Source organism: Rhineura floridana, chromosome 7 (assembly GCF_030035675.1).
Source record: "Rhineura floridana isolate rRhiFlo1 chromosome 7, rRhiFlo1.hap2, whole genome shotgun sequence".
NCBI classification, from domain to species: Eukaryota; Metazoa; Chordata; class Lepidosauria; order Squamata; family Rhineuridae; genus Rhineura; species Rhineura floridana.
Genome location: NC_084486.1, coordinates 90,388,588 through 90,410,045, shown reverse-complemented (window position 1 = coordinate 90,410,045; position 21,458 = coordinate 90,388,588). Strand labels below are relative to the sequence as shown.

Sequence of the window (21,458 nt, the reverse complement as noted above, 5' to 3'; positions counted from 1 at the left end):
TTGTCTAAATCCAGGTGCAGGCCTCTCTGAGAGAGCATTTGGATTGCAGTTCTGCCAAACATGGGGTTGTATTCAACTAAGTCCTACTCAGAGTAGACCCACTGAAATGAATACATCTAACGACAGCCAGTGTGGCGTAGTGGTCAGAGTGTTGGACTAGGACCTGGGAAACCTGGGTTCGAATCCCCACACAGCCATGAAGCTCACTGGGTGACCTTGGGCCAGTCACTGCCTCTCAGCCTCAGAGGAAGGCAATGGTAAATCACCTCTGAATACCGCTTACCACGAAAACCCTATTCATAGGGTCGCCATAAGTCGGAATCGTCTTGGAGGCAGTCCATTTCCATTTTTCATTAATGTCAGTGTGTCTACTCTGAGTAGGACAAGCATTGAATACCACCCAAGATTTGTCATCCATGTGTCACCATAAGAGAAAAACAAAGCCAGACTAGTTATGTGGTACTTGTACTGAAGAACATACCTTCCTGTGCTCACTATAGTCATTCCTACCTAGATCTAGGAAGCCCAGCCTTGCTGGCTACAAAATCAACACTCACATCACAGTCAGTGTCAGACTGAGGCACTGCAAATAATGTGGAAACACACAACTAAACTTCTGTTTTGTTGGAAAGACAGAGCTTTTACAGGCTACACACACACATACACAAATGCCAGAGATTTCGATAAGGGGGCATCCTTTTGCTTTTGGGAAGGGGCAGAGAACATGTTTTCTTTGAGACAGCTATTCATTTCAGCAGAGAGCGACAGCATTAGACTGGATAAAGGCCATTCATTCTTGCTTCTCGTGCGGCAAGACTACTTGTATCTGCCACTTCACTTTGGAGAAACCTATTTAAGGGAAGCTTAAAAAGGCAGGTGAGTGGAGGCGAAAGCAGAAGATTAATCCTGTCTTTTCTGATTTCAAGTATGTTAACAGGAGGAATTGTTGACCGATTATGATTATACTTTAATGCTTCTACTCCTCGTCTCTCCAGTGTTTCCATTAGGAAAAAGAAAAAAAAATGGTCAGGAACTGACGAGTCAGCAATCTCCTGCAATTTGTCTCAGCAATACAACACAGATCCCTCTCCCATCCTCTTACCCTAATACTTTCTATGCCGTCACTTATATCCTAATGGTAATCATTACTGAAAGGAAAAATGGACCATAGGCAAGTGCATCCCACCCACCCCCAAATTCTTTATTTGCAAGATTTGGTTGGAGCAGGGAAGTGGTTTATGGTAGATGGCAGAGATCACAAGCACTTAGAGATGGAAATAAAATTTGTATTTTAAGATGCATGCAAATCTCACACACGGGTAGCGTGTGTTGGCCCATTTTACAGTGAAGATGCTGTTTTGATGAAACAGATACTGAAGAACACCCATAAAACTAATTCTATGCAATATCTTAAGACAGGGATCACAAGCCTTTTGGGGCCTGTGGGCACATTTGCAAACTGGGGGAACCGTTGTCAGCACCACACTCACCCACACATACAACGCTATCAAGGATGTAACACAACCTGTTCTACTGGCTACAACAGAATGCTTCTTTTAAGCCTAATTTCAGCTGGGGAAGGAGGAGGAACCCTGTGGACACCAGGAAAAGCCTCTACAGGCACATATATGCCCATGGTCACCACGCTAGAGACTCTTGCCTTAAGAAACAGTGTCCTGGCATCAAGTCAAAGTTGCCTTGACTATCAATTTTTAGGCTGTCATAGAGTTTTATTTTCAGAATGAGGGTTTTTTGGAGGAGAAGGGTCAGAATCCAACCCTTGCTAAGGAAAATACTAAAAGTATCTGGCTTCTGAGAAGGGTCTCAAAGTGTTTGACTCAGTTCTGTCTCTCAGCATGGCCAATATCTAGATAAGGGATCACCTGGGAGCTTCATGCATGCTTGTCTGAGTTGAAATGGAGGCATACGGTGGATTTATTTGAAGAACATTTTAGTGAATGCACTGAAGTTCACATTACTTCCATTTTCAGTCCACACAGAGACTGTTTGATAATGTGAACACATAAAAAATTGATACTTATTTATCATGCTTGCACCGTTAAAAGCTTACAAAAAGAAAAAAAGAGTGTTAAAAATATTAAAATGCATTGAAGAAAATGCCAGTGATGTAATCTGCAGCCAAACATAATCAAGAATCACTAGTTCATAAGCTGGAGAACAGTTATGCAACATGCTGTGGTGTCAGCATAAAAATCACTAATTGCAAATCATCATTTTCTTCTTAAAGATGACAGGCAATTGCTAAGAATTGCTTTTCTAAAAGGGGCTTTCAGCTGTTAAGATCAGCTTAGCATTAACACAAGGTAAAATAGAACAGAGCAGGGTAAATTTAGATATATTTCAGATGCCACCTGTGTAAAGTCAACAATTCTGACAGAAACCAAGTGGCTGTGATTAAAATGAACAGAAGACAAAGACAGGGCCTTTGCAGTAGTGGCACCCTACTTATGGAACAGCTTTAGGAACACAGGAAGCTGTCTTAAATAAATCCAGACCATTGGTCCATCTGGCTGAGTACTGTCCATGCTGACTGCCATTAGCTCTCCAGGATTTCAGGCAGAGTTATTTATTTTAAAATATTTCTATCCCGCCCTTCTACCTTATAATAGGGCACTCAGGGTGGCTTACAAAAATAAAATCAAACACGTACATAATAAAATTGTAAACAGTAAAATCACAAAAATATTAAAATAAATTAAAATACATAAAATACAATTAAAATACATAATCTACTACACACACACACACACAAATATATAGGGAGTGGGACTAAAGGGACTACAAAGGTAAAATTTAACGTAGAAGGCATAAAATCAGTGTCAGGCTCTACCTTCAGTCCCTCCCAAAGGCTCTGCGGAACAAGATCGTTTTCAGAAGTTTCCAGAAAACCAACAGGGAGGGCGCAGAGCAGACATCTTGGGGTAGGGTATTCCAAAGCTTGAGGGCCACAGCTGAAAAAGCTCTCTCCCGCATACCTGTCAGTCTAACATCTTTTATTCCAGGCACGCAGAGGAGACCAGAGGCAGATGATCTTAAATCCCAGGCAGGTACATATGGGCATAAGCGGTCCTTCAGGTATATTGGTCCAAGGCCGTTTAGGGCTTTAAAGGTCAGAACCAGCACTTTGAATTGGGCCCGGAAACAAATTGGGAACCAATAAAGCACAGGCATGATATGCTCCCTGCGCCGTGCTCCAGTTAACATTCTGGCTGCTGCATTTTGAACCAACTGCAATTTCCAAACCATTTTCAAAGTCAGCCCCACATAGAGTGCGTTACAGTAATCAAGCCTCGATGTCACCAATGCTTGTGTCACTATGGCCAAGTCAACTGCCTCCAGGAACAGACGCAGCTGGTAGACCAGTTTGAGTTGGCCAAAAGCACTCCTGGCAACCGCAGCCACCTGATATTCAAGTAGCAGGGCAGGATCCAGGAGGACTCCCAAACTGTGGACCTGCTCCTTCAAGGGGAGTGCAAACCCATCCAGAATAGGTTGCAATCCGGTCCCTGGTAAAGTTTTTCCCTTGACCAGCAGTACTTCCATCTTGTCTGGATTAAGTGTCAGTTTGTTAGCCCACATCCTGCCCTTCACAGCCTCCAGGCACCGGTTTAGGATGAGCACTCCCTCCCTGCAATCAGGTGGTAGGGAGAGATAGAGCTGAGTGTCATCAGCATATTGATGACATTGTACTCCAAATCTCCCGATGACCTCTCCTAGGGTTTCATATAAATGTTAAAGAGCATGGGAGACAGAATGCAGCCTTGTGGTACCCCACAGGCCAACGGCCAGGGGGTCGAGCAGTAGTCTCCCAGCACCACTTTCTGGGTCCTGTCCCATCAGGTACGACCGGAGCCATCCACCGTAAAACAGTGCCTCCCAATCCCACCCCAGCTAGATGGCCCAGAAGGATACCATGGTCGATCGTATCGAAGGCCGCCAAGAGGTCCAGCAGCACCAACAGGGATGCACTTCCCCTGTCTGATGCCCAGCATAGGTCATCAAGCAGGGTGACCGAGGCAGTCTCTGTCCCACGACCAGGCCTGAAGCCTGATTGAAAAGGGTCTAGATAGTTCAATTCATCCGGGAAAACTTGGAGCTGAGCAGCCACTACCCTCTCAATCACCTTGCCCAGAAAGGGAAGATTAGAGACTGGGCGGAAGTTGTTAAGATCCGCAGGGTCTAACGAAGGCTTTTTAAACAAAGGTCTTATCACAGCCTCCTTCAACAATGTTGGCATAGAAGCTTCCCTTAGGGAGGTGTTAATTAAATATGCCAACCAGTCAGCCACTCCCCCTCTGGCAGATTTGATTAACCAGGATGGGCAAGGGTCAAGGGAACAAGTAGTGGCCCTTGATTCTCCCAGAATCCTGTCCACATCCTCAGGCTTTACAAGCTAAAAAGTATCCACAGAAAAATGACAAGAGGAAGCTTCAGGGACATCTGGCACAACTGTAGTTAATGAGGAGTCCAAGTCAGTCCGAATGCAAGCAATTTTATCTGCAAAGTGCCTCACAAACATGTCACAGCGAGTGACTGAGGACTCAGAGTCTAATGTAGGGCCAGAGCCCAAAAGACCCCAGACCACCCGGAAAAGCATCACCCGACGACACTGAGCAGACGCAATGGTGGCAGAGAAGTGCACTTTCTTCGCTGCCATCACCACCACATGATAGGCTCGAAAATGACCTCTAGCCTATGTTTGATCGGAAGCGGACTGAGTTTTTCTCCATTGTCGCTCTAGCCATCATCCCTGCCATTTCATCAGGCCCAAGTAAACCTAGGTGTATTATGGGTGCTTAGGAGCAACAGTGTCTACCGCCCGGGTCGCCTCCATATTCCAGAGATTGACCAGGGCTTCAGCAGTATCACCAGCCATGCTGGGAATATCCCCCAGAGCATTTTAGGAAACCATCTGGATCCATGAGTCTCTGGGGGCAGACCATCTTAATCGGCACTTCACCCCTGCGAAAGTGAAAGGGGCACAAAGTCTAAACCTTGTCAGGTGGTGATCTGTCCATGACAACGGAGTCACTAAGAACCCCTCCACCCTCAGACCACCTTCTTCCTGTCCCAAACAGAACACAAGATCAAGTGTGTCCTGAGCTGGACCTATGAGTCTAACCTTGGCATGTATGTTGAAGTCACCCAGGACAATCAACCTGGGGAACTGCAACACCAAAGCCGACACCAGCTCCACCAGCTCAGGGAGGAAGAGTGTTGGGCAGTGGGGTGGATAGTACACCAACAGAATCCCCACTCTGTCTCCCTGACCCAACGCCAGGCACACACATTCAAAGCTGGCGGTGTTAGGGACAGGGTACCTGATAGGGGAGATGGATTCCCTGCAGACAATTGCAACCCCACCTCCCTGTCCCCTGGATCTAGGCTGCTGGAGTGCCACAAAACCTGGTGGGCAGAGCTGGGAGAGACCTACTCCGCCTTGGTCATTTAGCCAGGTTTCGGTAATACAAGCAAGGTCAGCACATTCATCCAGGATTAAGTGCTGAATTGTTGTTGTTGTTATGTGCCTCCAAGTCGACTACGACTTATGGCGACCCTATGAATCAGCGACTGGTTTTATTAGTCACTGACCTTGCATTCATCAGCAGGACAGTAAGATCTAGGGAGTTCCCAGCATAGCTACCAGTGTCCCAAGGGTTGGAAGAGGGACCAGAAGGGATGCAAGCAAGAAGATGTCTTACATCCCTTCCCCTGTAATGACCAGTCTGCCTCCCACCGCTATTACATCCCCTGCCCAGTATTACCTCAATGGCAGGCCCCCGACTACTCCTACCCTGGCACATGTTAAAAGAAGCCTGACACTGGTGGGAGGGAAGCATTGGCTACAGGTGGCTCTTATGAAGGGGAGCTCTCTTCCCCACCCTCTGGCAGTTGTCTTCTCCCTTGTTAGCCCCAGCTGGCTTCAGCTGGCACCCAGGCCTTGCAGGAGGTAGCAGCTAACACCTGAGGAAGCCTGCAGATGGAGTTTTGCAGGAAGCAACAGCAGCAAGGTGTAGGTTCTGCTGGGTTTCTCTCACCTTCCTCAGCCCTCCCTAGAGATGTCAGGGATTGAACCTGGAACCTTCTGCAAGCAAAGCAGTTGCTCTACCACTGAGCTATGGCCCTAGAGAGGTTTGCCCAGTGCAGTCCTCCTGATCTCTTTGGTGCCAGGTGAAGACCTTTCTGTTCAGTTTTTAAATCTTTATTTTAACTTTGAGGCTGAGGTGAATTTTGTTTTCTTGTTGTATTTATATTGCATTTGATTTTATGTTTTCATGTTTTATTTTGTATTTAGGCTGTTTTTGTACTTTTTATTGTAATCTTCCCAAAGAACTGTATGATATTGGGCGGTATACAATTATTATTAATAAATAATAATAAAGTAGATCCATGTGGTTAGATAAGTCTCCAATCTATCCCCACTGGGTTTTGAGAACCCCCTGCAAGGAACATCTTCAAAAGTTGCTTGTCTCCATTCACTTTCTGAGGCCTTCCTGTATTACTGCTTCTGACCATAATTCCTTTAAGGGTACTGGCGAACACTTTGCAATACTCAGTAGTCCCAAAGGTAATACTTACCAAACAGTAGCTCTATAGAATGCTCCGAGATGTGCAGTTGAAAAGAAAAACACCTTTCAATGAAGAACAAAACGGGAGCCACACAACCATTACTAGGGAAAAGGAACACCACAGAGGTGAAAATGGAAATGAACTGCCTTCAAGTCATTTCCGACTTAAGGGAACCCTATGAATAGGGTTTTCATGGTAAGCGGTATTCAGAGGGGGTTTTCCATTGCCTTCCTCTGAGGCTGAGAGGCAGTGACTGGCCCAAAGTCACCCAGTGAGCTTCATGGCTGTGTGGGGATTCGAACCCTGGTCTCCCAGGTTGTAGTCCAACACCTTAACCACTACACCACACTGGCTCTCATCACAGAGGTAGACCTCATCAAAAATCCTCCATGGAAGAGGGATTTGAACATTTCTTGGATTATGATTTAAGGAAGCAGGTTTTCAAAATACAAAAGTGACACACGTTTTTAAAGCAGGCCTCCAAGTATGCTATGACAACCCATTCCTAACTATACTTACATGCTCATGAGCTGGTAATCATACATTTGTATAGTGCTTTCAAGCATTCAAAGTGTTTCATGTGCATTATCTAGTTTTTGTCCTTACAACAACCTTGCCATTATCGTTGCAAGTATGATTATTCCACATATTACAGATGAGGGAACTGAGGCTGAAAGTCAATGGCTTGCCTATGGCCACCTAGTGAGTTCATGGCAGAGGTGAGATCCAAACCAGTGGATTCCCAATTTGTAACTCAGTCTCTTAGCTACTACACTAGGTAAATGTAAGACATTCTGATTCCTGCAATAGACAAGTTTTGTTTTAAAGACAAAAATGCATGACTGTGGCTGGTTTGATTTTTATCTAGGCATTGTTGGGTGGGAAAGGATATTTTATTACTTTGTGATTATTTGTGGATGAACATTTTAGTGCTAATATGCTGTACTGTTTTAAAATTTAAAACAATAAATTTTAAATTTTAAATTCAAATTTAAAACAATACATGATAATAAAATGATATCTTTGATATGCACTGCTTTTATATTTTTCTGCTTTGAAACTCCTTTGGTTGTAGAAAGCAATGCATAAACTGAATAAACGGAACTGAATTAAAAATGCTGTTTGCTTTACAAATGATTTTTTTTTAAAAAGAAAGCAGTTGTTTTATTGCTCCCTCCATTTGTAATAACACATGTTGTAACAACAATGTCTACTCGCTCACAAACATAACTAGTTTTAGTGTAAGCAAAAGAAGGCTGGTTCAAATGATGATCCAATCAGTAACAGACACAATCCTACGCATGTTTATTCAGAAGTATGTGCCACTGAGTCCAATGGGTGTAGTCCCAAAGAAGGGGATTGCAGTCTAAATCTAATTTTTAGGAAACTAATTTAAATCTAATTTTGACTAGAATCTCCATGCAATTTAAAAGTTAAACCTTTTTCCTATATAGCCTTGACAGGATTCACAAGTGATATATTCCAGGCTTAAATATATTTTTCTTAGCATCACATGTTAAATTGCCATGAGACATGAGGTTCTGGATGCCAGCACTCCTCAAAAGGATTGAGGGGTGGGTGGAATAATGTATTCCTTACTGTATGTGCTTTGAAATATGCTCCCATTTCTTTAATGAAAGGAAAAGAAGGGACAAAATATCTAGCAATTACAAAGGAGGAATTAAGATAATGAAATACTGCACAGACAAATCATTCAGACTCCCACAGGAACCATGAAAAACAAAGTGGACATCATCCTGCCAGGGAAAAGTACTTTTAACATTTCATTACTTTCAATGGGAGAATGAAACACATGCTTAATATTATTCCCATTGATTTCAATGGAATGATAAAGTGCTTATTTTTTGGCTGGATCATATCCAGTTTATTTATGAGCAATACCAGTTCCAGAACAAAAAGAACTTGTACATTCTGCCACACAACTGTTGCTCTCTTCATTTAAGAGGGGATTTTGGAAAAGTCCAGATGAAATGTTCCCTCCCTTGCCTGCCAGAATATGACAAGAGGTTGACTCCACAGCTGAAACCATTGTGATAACTGAAAACAAAGACAGCTGGTTTTCTCCATAAAAACAAAACAAAAAACCCCCCGCCCATTGCCTTTCAAAAAGAGCCCCTTCAGGAGAAACACAGTTCCCAGTCAACCTCCTTTGCCAGATAGTAAAACAAAATCAAGGTTCCTAAGAAAGATTGTATCAGCTCTGTTATAATTTTTGCAACAGAAAGTAAGAAACATAAGAAGCTGCCCTATGCAAAGTTGGTCCATTGGTCCATATAGTTCAGTACTGTCTGCACTGACTGGCAACAGCTGTTCAGGGTTTCAGGCGGGAGACATTCCTAACCCTATCTGGAGACGCTGGTGACTGAACCTGGGACCTTCTGCATGCGAAGCAGGTGCTCTTCCACAGACATAGGCCTGGTTCACACAGAATACGTACTAAGTCAAACCATGGCTTAGCACAAGAGAACTAACTTGGGCTCCTGAAGAGATTGCATCCACTTTGCTCCTCCCCAGTCATTCTGCTGCAGCACTGAGCTAAACCATGGTTTGGCTTAGTTGGTCATCCAAACCAGGGCTCGTGATTTAGCTCTCTGCAGACAAGCTGCAACAAGGTTTTGCCCTATGCTTTTCAGCTCATGGTGTCTCTGGGGACAGCTAAATCACAAGCCCTGGTTTAGATGACATGCTAAGCCAAGCCATGGTTTAGCTAAGCACAGCAGCAGAATAACTGGGAAGGAGCCAAGCGGCCATGATCTCCTCTTGGGGAGCCTGAACATTTGCTCGGTCCTGCTACGTCATAGTTTGGCTTAGTGTTACTTGTCAATGAGCATGCTGGTTTTACAAGTGCAACACCCCCCCCCTCCCGAGATATGCAATGAACTGGACAACAATTTATTTGAGGAAACACGCAACTCAAGCTTGCAGGGTTTTTTTGGTTTGTTAGGCAAACAGGTACACCATAGTCATGCCCTATCTGACCCATGAAACACCAAGAGCCACCATAAATACAAGCGTGAATATACATGAGGATGCATCTCCCCACTGCTAGACTAGGAACAGGATATCAAGCAAGGACAAGGAAAGCAAGCAGCAAGTGTAGCTCAAACACAGAAGACAAAGAAAGCTGAAGGGGTGGAGAGAATGTAAGAGCAAATGTGGTACAGTGGTTAGAATGACTGATGTGGGAAACCCAGATTCAAATCCCTACCATCTCTCAGCCTAACCCACCTCAAAAGGTTGCTAGGAGAATAAAATAGGGGGAGAACCATACTCATTGCCTTCAGCTCTGTGGAGGAAAGTTGGGATAGAAACGCAATACATACGTACAGGGCTCATTCATCCTGCTTGCCGCCTTCATGATGGCAAAGGGAAGCCAGGTTGTGGTGAGTGAGATGATTCTGAAGCTGGAGCTGCAGGCAGCGCAAGGAAGCTGACACTCTTCCACAGCCTCACCGCATCTCAGAACTGGAGATGGGAGGCAGAGCAGCCTGGATTTCCCTCCATACCCTCCAAACTTGGAACACCCACTGGGCACCAAGGCAGAGCAAAATGTGGGGACATGGAGGCTAGCCTCTATGCCCAAGGGGTGCTACAAGCTCAGAGAGTCCATTGGGCACACGGTGGCAGAGCAAGCTCTATGCAGCTTGGGACCAGGATACCTAAAAGATGGTTTAACCCCTATAAACCCAGTCAATCACTGAGCTCTGCAGGTAAGGGCCTCCTGCAGATACCATCTTCTCAGGAGGTCTGTTCTGCACAACATAGGAAGTGGTCCTTTAGTCTTGTGGCACCTACCCTTGGGAATTCCCTCCCTTCAAATATTAGACAGGCATCATCTCTGTTATCTTTTCAAGCCTACTTCTCTTTCAACAAGCCTTTTAAGTAGAGACCTTATCCCTGTCTGTGCTGGAATAGCTTTTTAAGATGTTTTAAAAGTTGTTTTTTAAAGATGTTTTTAAGATGTTTTGTTTTAGTATGTTTTAAATTCTTTTGTTTTAAAATGCTTTTAATGTTTTTGTTTGCCACCCTGGGCTCCTTCTGGGAGGAAGGGCAGGATAGAAATTTAATAAATAAAATAATAAATATTCAGAGAAGAGATCTGCTGTGCTCAACAGTCTTCTGAAGCAGCAGAAATCCAGCTGGGTGGCAATTCAAACCCAGGTCTCCCTATACACCAGGGGTGAGGAACTGGATCTGGCCGCCCATCTATCAATTATCTGACATTACTAAGACATCAGATGACCTTTTTTTGCCCACAGTGGTCTTGCAGAGCCCCTTTCAAAGTGCTACCTCATGGAGCACTTTGAAAGGGGCTTCTCCTGACCCTCATTTGATTGCTGGGTTGTCAGAAGCTCCTTTCAAAGCACTATTTTGCACCTCACTCTGAAAGGGGCTTTACAGGCACGTCAATCAGCTGACTGGTGGTGTGTGCAACCCCAACCCCCCCTTTGGCTGTGCCAGGTTTTTACCTGTCCCACACCTAACATTATAGATGGTGGTTGGGGCTTAGCAAAAAATAGTCTTGGGGACTATTGTTTTGTGATGTGATTTAAATTGTTTTTAACTGTTTTTAATGCTGCATTTTAAAACTGTTGTGACCTGCCTCGAGACCTTTAGGTGAAGGGTGAGTAATAAATTTAAACAACAACAACAAGGCTCATGGGTCAGAGGTTGCCTACCTCTGCCTATAAACTCTATATACTACACAGTGTTTAAGCATTACAGTTCTCCTATGAGGGCAGCGCAATAAAAAGCCCTTCTGCATGGCACCACTCCAATTGGTGGGCATAATGTTTGGGAAACTGCCTGCCATATGAATACCAAAGTACATAGGAGTTTTACAATCATCACAGCACATTCCTGAAATTGTTGGCACTGGTATGGAAAGCATCCATCCAAAAAAACAACGTTCACAAGGAGAGCCGCTTTCGAATGTTCATCTCCCATGTGGAGCCTGTGTCCCTAGAACCTTTGAATCAGCTCTAGTCTTGACCAACTTCTGTACAGAAAAATAATTTGCCATATAAGCCCCTGATCTTATTCCATCCTTCCAAAGCATATTACCTTTCCTTTACAGAAAGAGCTCTTATGGAAAGTACGAGAGACAACTCTTAATAGTGCAACTCAATTCATATTTACACAAAATGAAGTCCCACCGTTGACTTCAGTGGGGTTTATTTGGAGGTAGATGGCAGTCTAAGAGGGCACCGTTTACATTCTGTGCTATCTGAGAAGTTTTGTGCTGTGAACCCACCTGAATACTTCATTGAATGAAGCACTGGGAAGCCAACTGAGCCCAGCCCCAGCCCAGTAGCCACTCCCTATGAGCAATGCAGGGATGGCACTCCTAAAGGGCTATCTGAGTCACCTGGGCCTCAATCTGAGGAAGGGCCCTTGATCCAAGGAAGGGTGGCCGTTTTGCAAAGTAGCACTTAAAACTCAGACTAATTCATGCAGGCATAAAGACAGGGCTAGCTAAAGTGAGCTCCTTGCCTCATGCGGATAGGAAGGGGGCGCTTGCCTGTGGTGATGGTGGTAGCTGCAGTAGCAATGGTCACAAGTAGTGGAAACTACAGCAGTGTAGTGTTTAGTTCACCAGCCAATAAAATAGCACTGGGCAGTTCTGAGTAGAGGCTGTGCCAGATGGGCTGCGTAGGCATGGGGAAAATGCTCTCTAATGTCAGCTCTCTAGAGGGCTACTACCAGACAGAGAACAATACTGAGCTAGATGGGCCAATAGTGTAACTCACTGTAAAGCAGCTACATATGTTCACAGGACAATTTGGATGTTATGCCAGGGCTGTGAACTGCCTCCGAACTTTATTTATTTATGCATTTATATCCCACCTTTTTCTCCAAGGAGCTCAAGGTGGCGTGCATAGTTATCCCCCTCCTCACTTAATCCTCACAACAACCCTGTGAGGTAGGTTAGGCTGAGAGACAGTGACTAGCCCAAGGTCACTCTGTGAGCTTCATGGCTGAATGGGGATGTGAACCCTGGTCTCCCAGGTCCAACACCCTAACCACTATCCCACAGTGGCTCCGCCCACTATGCACCTTCTGTTGGCTTCAAGCACCAAAGTATCTGAACAAGGCAGATGTTTGATTGATCACGGACACTTTGCACTCATTTCTCTGCTCTGACACTCGAAAGCAGGGTCTTGCTGTTTCTTTTAAAGCTTGAGAGAGAGAGAGAGAGAGAGAGAGAGAGAGAGAGAGATTTATACCCTGATCCTTGAGGGTAATTCTTTGAATTTAAGAAACAATCAACCAGGCCACTTGATAACAGAGGGTTTTTTTGGTAATATTATTCTAATTTTTAGATTGTGATCACAGGAGGGGTGTTCCTAACAGTTTTGCAAGCAGTGACAAAGACAAATGAAAAGCTCAGCAGGTAGAGTTCTGTGACATATTCACATAAATGTGCACACAAAACAAAGATTAAGTAAGCCTCCGAAGGAAGCTCATTTTTTTTTTTAAAAAAAAGTCAATTTGGGGAGGAAGGGGGAGGCAAAGAAATAGAGGGAGTGGGAGGAAAGACACAGAAAGAAACAGGGGGGAAGAAAAGAAATGCAACATAGTTCTGTTTGCAGTAGCAGAATGTGGCAAGCTTTCCACACCAACAGCATGCTTGCGCTAAAGAGGTTGAAGAGGTGTATGCTTCCAAGCAAAAAACAGGATGCTGTTTGTCTCCATCTCCTCCTGCAGAGTGAATAACTGCTTGGGGAGGAGGAATTTACAGAGGAGAAAAGGGTTGAAACACCCACACCCAGCGAGCCACCTCTCCACTCTTCAGAGAAGCTATGTGGAGGTGACTAATTAGGGAGGCGGGGTGGGGTGGGGTGGGGGAAAGTCTAATCACAGAACTACAAAATGACCACCTGCCTCTCAATACACATGGGACAAAGTAATCTACTTTTGCATATAGCGGAAGGAGCTAACTGCATTCAGCTGTAATCCTATGAACACTGACCTGGAAGAAAGTGCTCCTTCTGAGAGGAAGGGAGGGATATAAATTTAATAAATAAATAAACAAGTCCCATTGAATTCTGTGGCTCTTACTCCAAAGTTAAGCACAACAGTCCTGTGCATGTCAATGCCTCAGTGGCTATCCTCCTTTTTGAATTGTCAACAATCAATCACAGCTACCCAACTATCACTTCATTGGGGCATATTTTGTCATGAGGCAAAATCCTCTCTTTCCCACTGTGAGGCAGCTTTATACACACGTGAGTTATTTTTGTTCTGTTGTTCTTCAAGCGCAAGAGGAAAAGGGTTCATAAGCCAAATGTGCATCAAATAATCCACTCCAAAACACACTGAGAACAGGAAGACCAAAAAAAAAGAAAGAGATGTGGGCTCTTCACTTCATCCAACCTTCCCTGAAAACACAAAAATGCATTTGAACACGCAGGACTGGACTCAGTGTGACGTCATCACAGAGACATGGAGAAATAAAAGAAGAAATTTAGGTGTCGGTTGTAAAAAAAAAAAAAAAGGCCCTGGTGTCACCAAGTCCAATTTGGAGCAGGGAAAAACATCAACAGTCATTGCTTTCAGTGCATGTACCAGGCAATGGAATGTAGTGTAAGAATGCACTTAGCAGTGCTAAAATGGCACTGCTTACAATGTTAACAATCTTTTAGCTCATGATTTGTATATATATGAGCACTGCTGAACGACCTTCAAGAATGCCTGTAAGACACTGGGAGGGTGCATTAGAGAAACTCAAGCGCTTAATTAAAAAAAAAAAACTAAACACACAGAGAGCTTTTCCTACACAGCTCTGATGCAACAACTCAGAAAGAACATTAGTGGGTAGCACGACAGAATGGAAGAGACTGCTACATCAGTTCAAACGTAATTCCAATCACTACACTTGAGAAAGAGCGATTAGGACTACAGCCCTATAACCCTTACCTGGGAGTAAGACCTGAACTCAGTGAGACTTTTTTGAGTAGATATGAATAAGATTGTGTTTTAAAGCAACTAACAGCCTGATTCTATGCATATTTGCACAGAATTGAGCACCGATAAATAGAAGCTGCTTTCTGATATACATGCTTAGGATTGCTGGCAAAGATTCTTCCAAGTGAAACGTCTCTGAAATAATGGATCTATTGGCTGCTTTTTCAAATAAAAATATTGAACCCAATTTCAACAGGGTGAGCTCTGTGAATCCCAGAATCTTGCATGTGCTTCAATGAGGGGAGATTGCCCAACAAAAGGTATCACCCAATCTATTTTCCTGATCTCAGCAGGCTCTGTAATGTGTGCCAGACATGAAAAGCATAGGCTGTTCCATTACCCTAGATACATTATTCAGAGGGGGGAAATGAAGTGATACAGTCACCACTGTAGTGGAATTAATGCAAGAATGAATCCCTTTTCTATGCCAACAAAGGAAATTCGCTCCACCAGTGGTTTTACATAAACAGCTCTTGTTTATGAAGCCAGATTTCATTACGATCAGGAGAAATGTTATCTTTCTGTGGACATGCTGAAATGGACCGCAGCACAATAGGCCTATGTGATAGGACAATATTACAAAGTCAGCCGGCAGCTCTTGTTTATCGTTATCAAAAACATTCCCTTGTATGCAGTTAATGAATGGCCAGGGCATTGCATATTAATAGAGAAAGGTTATGAGCAACTGATTGCTTAAACCTCCTCATCACCACAAGCCCTTCATGGCTGAACATCAAGGCCTTCTTCAACCTTAGCAGGGCAGCATCAGTCAGAGAAGAAACAAACAAACTAAACAAGAGGCCAAAACTGAAGATCAGAATGTGCATGTTGGGGTATAATGTAATTTTTTTGGCAAAACATCAGTTTAAGGCTACAAACCTACCTATCCATTCTTACCAATCAGATCACTGTAAAACATGATAGTTGCTAAGTGCTACTAGATTCATATGCCAGGGAAAAGGAAACCCCAAACCAAGAGTCAGTGCAAAGCCAAAAATACGTAATCCCTTAGATTATAAAGTTCATCATAAACACAGCCTTAAAAAAGCACTTCTGAATTCTCTGGGATTCACTTTCCAAAAGAACAGCATACACAGACAATGCAAGTCAATTTAGTGGTCACTGCTACCCCTGCAAACACATAGCAAAAACCTTTTTCCCACTAGCCCATCTTTTCATTGTTCCCACAAAAGAAAACCATTTTAATATCAACGTATAAGTTTTAATCCAAGGGAGAGACATGCAACTGGATCTACCCATAAATCGGTATACTGATCTCTATGTAAGGTTAATGATTTGCTAGCTCAGAGTCAAAGGTCAGACTCCCCCCCCAAACACAAAAGCCCCAAGAACATAAACACTCTACAATTTCAACTTTGCAAGATATTTTCGTACATCACAGTGCTTCCCCAAATGTTCATACAGTAAACATGGAGGGCATTGTTTGTGACTGTTTACACATGTCTGTCTTTACAAAACAAGAAACCTAAATAGACTTGGCCCTTTTTGGATAAGTTCCTTGTTTTGATACTGCTGAGCAACCTGCATAATAGCGAACCATACGACAGTGTTAGAGCAATTAATGATGAAATTCACCAAGATGAGTTAAAAAGACAGCAACAACAGCAGAATCAATAGATATAATAGACATGCAGTACTGCACAATGAACAAGTCTAACTGAAATGGGGCAAGAGAGAAAGAAAGAAGAGAGCACAGCAGTAGTGAAAAGAAACAAAAATATCCAAGGTTCTGCCTCCTAAGGCTGCCTACTCACTGAAAGGATTATAAAGGATATTAACAATATACATACACAGCACATGGCATTAACAAATGTGAACATAAAATCCTGCGGAGCTATGGGAGCAAAACTTTGGAACAAAAGGCTCTAAAGGGTAATAACAATCAATGATTTACATTCACAAGGTACGACAATGACTGAACAATAGCCCTTTGAATGAGACTCCAACACGTTAAAATTGCAGAGGAAGGAAACAGAAGCATCTCTTACGATTTAAAGAAATAAAACCAGCTTTGAGAATCAGGACTGACCTAGCCTACAGGAAAAGACCCAAGGGATGTGAGCAAGAAATAAGAGGGGCAGGGAACATTTATTTATTTATTTATTTATTTATTTAAAGTTAGGATACAAGTGGAAGAGAGTGTGTGCATGGAGGGAGGGGCAGCATGTCTAGTGACAACTTCCCTTGCTCCCCAAAAGTTGGTGTTTAGCTGTCCATCTTTCAAAGTCGCACTAATTCAGATGAAAGGAATGGACGAGCAGAGAAGTGTTTCGGTTGTTACAGCATGGAAGGACTGGGTTCAAGTACACATAGCATGAAAAGGGATATGCAACCAGATCAGGAAGGAAGGATGCTTTGCAACAAGGTAAATTTGTGCCATCTGAAAAAAAAAAGGAAGGACTGGGTGCACAGGCTAATCAAGCAGGTATGCAAGCAGGTGGGGGGGAGGTTGGATGAACAACAGAACCGTCTAAGCTTTAGAGAAAAGGTGTTAGGTTTCAAGGGAGGGATACAGCACATGACAAGGGCATACAAACATGGATATAAAACATTCTTTCAATAACAGTCTGTACAGCATCTGGACAGGAGAGCAGATCACAGGAGAGAAAAATGCTACCAGTAAGGTATGCTGTGTAAGGTCCAGATGCTGCACAACAGTGCTTAGCATAGTATGAAAAGGGGGGGGGGGGAGATACTTGACATGTGGAGCATAATGGCCAGAATACAATGGCCATTGCAATGTGCCTCATACAGGTGGGCTGAAGACCAAGAGCAGCTCTGACAGCCAGAAGGGTCAAGATCATGTGATGCAGGCTGCAGAGCAAGGGAAAGATCTGTGGTAGGTGAGTCACAAGGTCCACAGGCAATATTCTGCAGCATTCCAGTGAAGTGGGAATCCCAGAATTAGATGAGGGGAAGCTGTCAGCATGAGACGGAAGGAAGGCAGAGTGAAAGCCCCAAGGCTCAAATTTGCCTGAAAACTACACAATCTATCTCAGAATTTCTGTAGCCTATTCCCAGTTGTCTGCATTATGTATTAATGAAATTATGTATTAATGAAATGTATCTTTAGCCTCTCCTTCAACATGCAATTCAAGGCACTCTGCACATACTCAGAAGCCCTTTTCTCTAAAGCTAGTCTGCAAATAGAGCAAGGGAAGAGAAGGAGACCTAGCAAATGCATATCAGAACTCCAATATTTAAAATGGGTTATAGGAGCAAGCCCATGGTCCAGTTAAGGTCTGTGGGCAAAGCAAGCTCTGGACAGAACAGCTCAGGAAAGGACGGAAGAAGTATAAGGTTTTGTTGTAAGGGGAGATGGATATTATGAGGCACAAGCAAGGTCCAGTGAGCACAATATGAAGGCATACAAGCTGCTACAAATAGGGTTGCCACCTTTGTTTCTCTTGTGGCTCCTGGCACAGATTTAACAGTTGCACAACAAGCGGAAATTGCACGGGTGCAGCGCTCCCCCTGCATCAGCATGCAGCAATGAATGATCTGCTGAATTTCTGTCTAGCGCACAACTATTAAAGGTGCACATGGTGGTGGTGGGGAGCAATAACCCTAGCGATGATGGGATCTGCTCTGAGAACAATTCCAAAGAACTAAACCAGCATCTTGAGAACACACAACGGAGCCTCATACCATGTGCCCAACTTGCAACTCTGTTTTCTGTCTACCAAAGCTACCCCTGAAGCGGGAGTAACAGGAGCAGTGCAGTGAATGCACACTGGCACAGCTGGCTCTTTGGTGAATGATTCGGGGGCAGCCAAGCCACATGTGTTCTGTGCCCCCACCATCACCACCACAACTGTCTGCTCAGTATAGCCAGTGGCATACGCAGGCTACAGGAACGGCCAAGCTGTGGGACCATAGGCAATGATTGGTCAAGGAGATTCAACCAGCAGGTCAGGTGTGTGCAAAAGGCGAATGTCAGACCAGGGCTGCAGGGAGTCAGGTTCAAATCCCCACTCAACCGATTGGCATGCTGGGTGAAGTGGGGGCCAATCACTCTCTCTCACCCTAACCTACCTCACAGGGTTGTTGTGAGGATAAAATGGGTGTGTGGGGGAGGGAACAGACTCAATCGATAATTAAATAGAAAATGAGGTATACCCGCGAGGAGGGCGAGAGAGAAAGCCACTCAACCCTTTGCCCGCAGATTTCCCTCCTCCTCACCTGGGAGGTTTGGCGGCGGCGCTCTCCCGCTTGTCCAGCACGCCCGGCACGCAGTTGGTGAGCTCGGTCCAGTCGGCGTGCAGCCCGCAGCTCCAGCCGGTGGAGAAGCGCGAGAAGAGCCAGGTCTCCCGTCGGTTGGGCCGGTAGCAGGTGCACTTCTTCTGGCCGGGCCGGCAGTCGCAGGGCACCTCCAGGCGGACGTTCTGCACCAGGTGGCGGCCGAAGGTGGTGCCGCCCGTCTTCTGGATGTGCAGGAAGACGATCACGTCGTCGCCCTTCATGTCGAAGGCGAGCTGGCGCTCCAGCTCCCGCACGGGGAAGTAGTACTTCTTCACGTAGTGCGGGTCCGGCGTGGGGAAGAGGTCCAACTCGTCCTGGTACGAGCGGAGGCTCGGCGAGCCCAGGCTCAGCCCCGGCCCCACATACTGGTACAGGATCAGCATGAAGCACACGGAGCCCGCCACGATCAGCAGGAACTTGCTGTTCCGCTCAACCATGGTCCTTCCAGCGCGCTTCATATGTCACCATCTCCCGGGAATGGGGAGGCGGCGGCGGGAGCTGTTGGTGCTGCTGGCGGCGACGGCGCCCAGATCGGCTCCGCTTTCCCTTTCCCCGCTGCCTCCAAAGAAGCCAACAGCAACCACCACAGCCAAAAGAACCGAGGCGTCCCTTTGCAAAAGAGGGATGGGGGGGATTCCCCTCCCCTTTCCTATCCCCCTTCAGTCAGATCCGCGAAAGGGGGGCTTCCTCCTGCAAAGCGGGGAGGGAAAACCCCCAGCAACTGGGGAAGGGGGCAGAGAGCGGTTCCAAAGGTCCCCCTCCCCCGGTTCCACCTCCCTTACAGCCCCGTCCCGCCTCTGCCTACGGGACTTTTGTCTCCTCCTTCACCCTGGCTCCAATCCCTCTAGGCAGCCGTGGACCCTCACAACGCGCAGCTCCTCTGTCTCGGGTACGGCTGCCGGCGGCGGCGGCCGCTGCTGCTGCACGCTAGTTCAAGTCCTTCCTGCCTTGCTTCCTATACTGCAAAGCCCCACCATGATCCGAGCCCAGCATGCACAGCGCCGCCTCCTCTCACTCCGCTCCCAGCTGCAGGCGCGCACTGGAGAAGGGAGAGCGGTGGCGGCAGCGATAACACACAGGCACGCCGCAAAGCCAGCGCTTCTGAAGCTTCCCGAGTTGCAAGCGCCCGCCCGCAGAAGAATTTTTTTTAAGTGGTTGATGCTGCTGTTCTTGCGTTCTTTTTGAGCTCTTTCACTTCCTCTTTCAAAGTCTTCCAATGGGAAAGCGCAAATAGCGGGGCGTCTCAAGTTCAGGGGCAACTGCGTCCAGAGACTGCGCCTAGGAGTGACCTTTCTATCTATATTCTTCATTAGCGCCACTCACAGGAAATAAAAGGGGCGTTTAGTTCTTATCCCAAAAGGTTATTCTCCCCTCTCCCCTTAAACAAAGTCTACATGTTCTGTTTGAGGGTCTTCCTCGGTTATTTCCCGCCCTCCGGAGTTCTTGAACAATCTCATGGCTGGCAGAAATTCAACAGGTGCTGTTTTTTGGCCGGCATAAAGGTATAGCAATGAGTTGAGATTGTCCTCTTAATTTCTACCTGTTGTGGAACTATTAAAGACAGGGGAGCCCTGCCAGGAAAAATACAGTGGTTGCATTTCTGCTTACTGGTTTTGAAAGGCATATTTGAGAACCAGTGGTGGTCAAATGTCTTTCTCAGAATACAGTCTTGACCTAGGCCACTAAATGGTGAGGTTTTAACAACATCCTGGCTTTTTTACATTTATTCATTCATTCAAAAAAGCCTTCTCATTTTGGAGCCTTTGAGAGTGCCCACAACAAGAGTTTAAAGCTTTTCTGTGCAACCAGGAGCAGCAGCAAGCGTGGGGAGTATCTGTGTTTGTAGAAGTTTCATGATTCAGTCTGGAGACCTCTCAGATGCAAGAAAACCAAATATATTGTCATTGAATAACCCAGAAGACTGCCTCTGGTTATGCCCTCTTCAGTGCTCAGCTCAGAGTCACCCAGGTCAGGGACAGGGACATAGGAACCTGCCATCCTGAGTCAGACCATTGGTCCATCTAGCTCAGTAATGACGACGGGGGCAGGACTGTGAAATCCAGAAGTCCCTAGTTGTGAACTGGTACATCGGCGGTGGATACAGATTCAGACAGATCCTTTGTTAAAGACTTTATTTTGGAAGGCAATCTTACTCGGTCACGAGTGATCACCAAGGAGAAGAAGTCTACACTGATTGGCAGTGGCTCTCCAGGGTTTCAAGCAGGAGTCTCTCCCAGCCCTACCTGGAGATGCCAGGGACTCAACCTGGGAACTTCCGAATGTAAAGCAGATGCTCCACCACTGAGCTATGACCCTTCCTCAACTTACTGGGCTTCCCCCAGGCACCTGGTTGGCCACTGTGAGAACAGGATGCTGGACTAGATGGGCCACTGGCCTGATCCAGCAGGCTCTTCTTATGTTCTTATGTTCTTACTTGGAGACAACTTGGTGGCCCTCTGGGTGTTTTTGGATTCCCATCAGTCCCAGCTGGCATGGCCAATTGTCACTGATGATGTGAGTTGTGATACAACAGAATCTGAAGGGTTGTATGTTCCCTATCCATGGCCTAGGTGCAGGGCAGCCAAATCACGAGGAAGAAAGTTCTGAGCCACAGT

The 21,458-nt window shown here is 45.3% G+C and overlaps 1 protein-coding gene across 2 annotated transcripts in view; it reads right to left on the bottom strand.

Annotated features, from left to right (window-relative positions):
* HS6ST1 (heparan sulfate 6-O-sulfotransferase 1) overlaps positions 1-20,105 on the bottom strand; it is a 291,021-nt gene extending 270,916 nt beyond the window's left edge. The window contains exon 1 of one of the 2 annotated variants that reach the window (XM_061636390.1): positions 18,784-20,105. In XM_061636390.1, the coding sequence (XP_061492374.1) occupies positions 18,784-19,301 (518 nt within the window). In that variant the 5' untranslated portion in view covers positions 19,302-20,105. The remainder of the gene's footprint in view (positions 1-18,783) is intronic. The other variant, XM_061636392.1, reaches the window with a different exon arrangement.
* Between the last annotated feature and the right edge of the window lie 1,353 nt (positions 20,106-21,458).